This window comes from Lactuca sativa, chromosome 6 (assembly GCF_002870075.4).
Source record: "Lactuca sativa cultivar Salinas chromosome 6, Lsat_Salinas_v11, whole genome shotgun sequence".
NCBI lineage: Eukaryota > Viridiplantae > Streptophyta > Magnoliopsida > Asterales > Asteraceae > Lactuca > Lactuca sativa.
This window is the reverse complement of record NC_056628.2, coordinates 55,790,361-55,796,455: the sequence shown is the minus strand read 5'-3', so window position 1 is coordinate 55,796,455 and position 6,095 is coordinate 55,790,361. Positions and strand designations below refer to the sequence as shown.

General features: G+C 39.8%; 1 protein-coding gene across 1 annotated transcript; it reads left to right on the top strand.

Moving 5' to 3' along the window:
• The first annotated feature begins 507 nt into the window (after window positions 1-507).
• LOC111905423 (zinc finger BED domain-containing protein RICESLEEPER 2-like) lies at window positions 508-2,650 on the top strand. Its single transcript, XM_052764912.1, has 5 exons — window positions 508-2,035; window positions 2,139-2,183; window positions 2,291-2,351; window positions 2,470-2,482; window positions 2,579-2,650. The coding sequence occupies exons 1-5, from the start codon at window positions 508-510 to the stop codon at window positions 2,648-2,650; spliced, it is 1,719 nt and encodes a 572-aa protein (XP_052620872.1).
• Window positions 2,651-6,095: the final 3,445 nt, after the last annotated feature.

Sequence of the window (6,095 nt, the reverse complement as noted above, 5' to 3'; positions counted from 1 at the left end):
ACTTTTCTGATTTGCAGATGGAATCAAACACACCTTCTGATATTTCATCAGCTCCAAACTCGCAACAAGAGAATGATGGTTTGGTAAATGACAGAAACACCCATTCTACAAACAATGAAGAAAATGCAGATGAAGGGAGTTCCCATTTTCAAAAGAAGAAAAGACCAAAGACTTCTCCAGTATGGGCAAATTTTACTGAAGTTAAGATGCCTGATGGGACTATGAAAGCACAGTGTAGATTTTGTAAAGGTCGACTCGCCATAATATCAAGCTCGAGTACTAGTCATTTGAAACGACACTTGAAGACATGTGGCCCGAAAGCAGCTCATGACTTGAAACAACAAAAGATCACTTTGCAAGCAGTTGATTCAGGATGCAATCAAGAAAAACATGTCACTCCCGCCCTTACTGATGGAAAGTTTGATATGATGAAAATGAGAGTCTGTTGCGCATTGGATACTTATGCACGAGCATCCTTTCACAATTGTTGAAGAAGAAGGATTTAACATGATGCAAAAGCGTGGAATGCTTGAATGGGAAAATGTCTCACGTGTTTCCATTAAAAAAGACTGTGAAAAAGTTTTTGAGATAGAAAAGAACAAGCTGAAGAATTTATTAAAGTCTATTTCAAAGATTAGTGTGACCAAGGATATGTGGAAGTCTACCAATCAGAAAATCGAGTATATGGTTCTTACAGGCCATTTTGTTGATTCTAATTGGCAATTACAAAAACATGTTCTTAGCTTTATTCACTTACCTCCTCCTCATCGTGGGCTTGAGATTGCTGACAATCTTTACAAGTGTTTTAAGGATTGGGGTATAGAGAATAAGGTGTTCACTATTTCCGTTGACAATGCCTCAAATAACGATTCGGCTGTTAGGATCCTAAGTGAAACTTTTTCAAGGGTTAAAAAGTTGCCTTGTGGAGGAAAGTTGTTTCATGTACGTTGTTGTGCACACATCTTGAATCTTATGGTTCAAGATGGACTTTCTAGAATTAGCTATATTATTGAGGATATTCACGAAACTGTCACATTTATCAATCAAAATGAAGGGAGACTTAATTTGTTTTCTGAGATTGTGCAACAGTTGCAATTGCCACATAGAAAACTTATTCTTGAATGCAAGACAAGATGGAATTCAACATATCAAATGTTGTCGGCTGCAATCAAATTTAAAGAGGTGTTTCCAATGAACAAAGAAAGAGAGCCACACTATCTTTGTTGTCCTAGCAATGATGATTGGTTGAAGGTGGAAAAGGTATGTGAAATCTTAGAAGTTTTTGACTCTGTGACTAATATCATCTCTGGGAGTGAGTATCCGACTTCAAACTTATTTCTTAATGAAATTTTTAGAGTGAAAGTTTTGTTAGATAAGAAGTTTGAAGATTCTAACGAAGATGAGTTTGTTCATGACATGGTTAAGTGCATGAAACTAAAATTTGATAAATATTGGGGAGATTGCAACTTAATGATGTCTATTGGTGCTATTTTAGATCCTAGGTGTAAAATGAGGGTTATTGAGTTTTGCTTTCCTAGGATGTATCCTGAAAATGAAGCTTGTGAAAATATAGACAAAGTGAAAAAAGCTTTATATGAATTGTATAAAGAATATGTAGATGAGTATTACTCTAGTAGTGGTGAAGGAAATGGCGAAAGTGTTGGTTTAAGAGGAAACAATGTGACTATTCAAGCTTCATCTTCTGGTTGGTCTGAGTTCGCTCAATTTGTAAGAACAGTTGAAAATATACAACCACAAAAATTCGATTTAGATAATTATCTTGAAGAGAGTTGTTACATTTGTGAAGAGGATCCAATACCATTTGATGTTTTACAATGGTGGCGGTCAAATTCGTTAAAGTATCGTATATTGTCACACATGGCTCGAGATATACTTGCAATTCCTATCACCACTGTTGCATCGAAAGCTACTTTTAGTGCGAGTAGTAGAGTTATTGACACATATAGAGCATCCTTGACTACTAAAACGGTAGAAGTCTTACTTTGTGGTGGAGATTGGTGTCGAAGCCTCTATGGTTTGAAAAGAAAGAAAAAGGCATGATTATTTGTTTTTCATCACCTTTAATGTGTTTTTATAATTTCAATTATATTTATTATTCTTGTGTTTATACATTTCAGAAAGAAAAGCAACAAATGGAGATCAATCTTCCCATTCCATGATAAGTAAGTTTATTTAAAATGTTGAAAACAAATTTTTTTTTTGCTGTTTTTTTTCTTTTTTGCAGCTTTTTGTAGTTTTTTTTTTTTACTGTTTTTATGGTTTTTGGTAGTTTTTGATTGTTTCTTTTGCAGTTTTTTTGTTGTTTTTACTGATTTTTATGCTGTTTTTAGGTTAAATAGTTGTTAAATAATTGTTGTTTTCTGTTAAATATTTTTTTTTGCTGTTTTTTTCTTTTTCTTTTTGCAGCTTTTTGTGGTTTTTTTTCCTGTTTTTTCTGGTTTTTGGCAGTTTTTTTTGTTGTGTATTTTGCATTTATTTTGTTGTTTTTTACTGATTCTTGTGTTGTTTTTAGGTTACATAGCTGTTAAATAATTGTTGTTTGTTGTTATTTCATCAGGTAGAAGCTGAAGAAGCTGTTTTGATGCTGAGTTGGTATATTTTTGAAGTCTTAAAAGTTGTTTTGCATTGAAAAATGTTTATTTTTTTGTATTTTGAAAGTATGCAAAAACGACATAGATGCTTGAATGGTTGATGCTATTTTGCATTAAAGATTGTTTATTTTTGGTATTTTGAAAATATGTAAAACTTATGACATATATGGACTATGGGTGATGTTTTATTGATATTAGACGTTTAATTGTGATTTTTTTTTGGTAGTTTGGACATTAGAATATGGAATGTTTTAATAGTTATTACTTAATTAGTGATTTTAAAAAATATATACATATATTAGTCGAGCCGAGCCGAGTCGAGCTTGAGACTGTTGAGTATTTCACGAGCCCGAGCTCGAGTTTAAAATCAAGGCTCGAGTCGAGTTCGAGCCGAGCTTCGAGCTCGAGTATTTTTGTCGAGTCGAGCTTCGAGCTTTATAGTGTTCGGCTCGACTCGGCACGTTTACACCCCTAGGGAGCACCATGCAGGGTTGGCAGGAGTGCGCCAAGCAAGGCTGACGCTCCAGAGCTGTCTAGGCCATGCTAATAGATCTAGTATACTAAGTACCCAAGTCCAATGTGTTTGATACGCGGTCAATGTGTAACGACCGAAAAACACAACCAATTTTAAATTTTTCAAAAACATCTCAATTCCAATAATTCTTTACAAAAAGGTTTTCAATACAAAATATTTATCGTATTCCCAGAATCATAACACCACAAAATTATGAGGAGCGGTACGATCACGCCTTCGCCTTGCCACGATCTCCTGAAGAACCTGAGAAACATGAAACCACAACTGTAAGCCCGAAAGCTTAGTGAGATACCCCCAAAATACCAACCACAAATACCATACACGCATAACATGCCATAACATATCCGATCACAGAACAGCCATGCTCTCCGGGTCTACTGTGTGACTGGTCCGCCGCACCGGCCAACAGTCCACCTGGTCCACCATCTGAGTCAATCCGCATACATCGAGTCTGCAGTGTGATTGGTCCGCCCATTCCCGGGCCTTAAATCCACCTGGTCCACTCTCTCTGAGTCTACAGTATGACTGGTCCGCCCGCACCGGGCCTTCAGTCTGTCTGGTCCACTCTCCGAGCCTTCGGCATGTCTGGTCCGCCCCTACCGGGACCTACAGCCTATCCGGACCGCTCGCTGGGCCTACGGGACAACCGGTCCGCCCTGGGTATCTTGGCCTACTGCACACAGCAGGACCTGCCTCAACCCAACTCCAGTCCAAACATCCATGTGCACATATACATACAATCATCTAACAATTCACAGATAACAAGCAGATCAACAGATCACATAACATGCCACTATCCTAACCAGGATACCGACCTAACAGGTCACTAACATAGCATCTCCCTATCTCTCTGGATACTGATCTCAATCAGGTCTCTAGCATATACCATCCTAACTCACAGGATGCAAACATGATAAAGCAGCAACATAAAAACAACTACCTGGATCTCAATCCGATAAGGGCCGGCCTTGGTGCCTTAGACCCCGTTGATATAGTGAGGATAACTCACCTCGAAGCTGCCGACTGAATGGATAATCCAAGCTACTCCGATCACTGATACGATCTCCACCACTGGTCAACCACCAATGCGCTGAACTCAAAACAGCAAACAATAATTACCAAAATGCCCCTGGACACCATTGGTCAACCCTTGGACAAAGACAAGGTCAAAGTCAACTCCTGACTGACCCTACTCGCCGAGTCAACCCTATGACTCGCCGAGTTCCCATACTCAGACTTCACTCCATCCGCGACCTAACTCGCCGAGTCACCCCGAGACTCGCCGAGTCCAACAACTCAGAGTCCACTCGCACATGACTCACCGAGTCATCCCTTGACTCACCGATTCTCGACTCGACCAGAGAATATCGGAACTCTTCGACAAGACTCGCCGAGTCCAAGAACAAACTCGCCGAGTCTAAAGCTATCATCAACCTACTCGCCGAGTTGTTCATACAACTCGCCGAGTTCAAGGCTATCTTCATCCGACTCGCTGAGTTGTTCTTCCAACTCGTCGAGTCCCAGCTCATCTTCAAGCAACTCGTCGAGTTCACCCATGTGACTCGCCGAGTACCACCGATCTGAATCCATTTAGAAGCATTCCAGGCCATGCAAATGATCCAAAACATAGATCTAGCCTCCTACAATTCATCCATCATGTAAAGTGGCAATCTTTACGTGAATCCATAGAGATCTAGGCCATATTCACTCATAACTAGGGTTTGGGACTTGCTCTGGTTTTCTGAACCGGTTCGATTTAGAAAAAAACCGGTTTGTGCATGCCTAATGCTAGGTCATTTAATATCTTGAATTCTAGAGTGATAGGCAAATCTCTGTATAATTATACTTGTAACCTCTGTGTTGAGAACTCTGAAATAAAGAATACATCCCTCCTGCCCTTAGACATTGGTCTCCTTGACCGAACCACGTAAATACTGTGTCTTTTGTGATTTTGGTTTTGCTTGTTATCCACTTTACTTACTAACAATGATCTTTCCTTGCTAGGAGTATGATCCGGTCAGTGTAATTCAATCCAATTATTGCTACGATCATGTAGATCAAGGCCGCTGATAATATTATTGCGGAGCGGGGCTGCTATACAAATATGTAGCATGGATGTCATGGCGTTTCTATCGTGTCTTGGTGGAGTGCCACCAATAATCATCTACATAGTTTGTTTTGCGTGAGCATTGATAACCATCATCAAGGCATTTTTTTGCATAAGATATATCTAGCTGATTTTCCCCCAATGTGATGTGGGTAGCGTAGGTAGTCGTATCAGACTATGATGTATATGGCCAGGTTGCTATAAGAATACACAACGAGGTTGTTTTCATGATTATATGCAACAAGACTGTTTCTAAGATCCAGGCAACAGAGATACTAAGGGATTGTAAGTAGCAGGGATGCTGTTGTGATGGCATTCTTGCTGAAGAGTAACCTCGCTATACTTGGATGTAATGTAGAAAATGCTTTATTAATCGTATGAGGAGAAGAAAACCATGATGATTGTGGGAGAAGAAACATCAAGAGTGTGATGCTAGGCATGGCATAAACTTGTGATGCGCGACTTACGGTGTGCGACGATGCGCGGCTTAGCAAAATAGCTCGAGCTTAGCAGCCAACGATCATGGAGATGTCATGCGGGAGAGCATTATTGGAACAGATCAGAATTAGCAGAATAGTTCGGGATTAGTAGCCAGTGATCGTAGATACGTCACGCGGGAGAGCATCGCGTGGAATAGATCAGGCTTAGCAACCAACAATCGTAGATACATCACGCATGAGAGCATCGTGTGGAATAGATCTGGCTTAGCAGCCAACGATCATAGATACATCATGTGGAATAGATTGGGCTTAGCATCCATCAATTGTGAAAGCATCATGCGGGAGAGAATCACGTGGAATCATATAGGCAAAGGTTGCGAGCCTTTGAGCCTTGTTGGCGG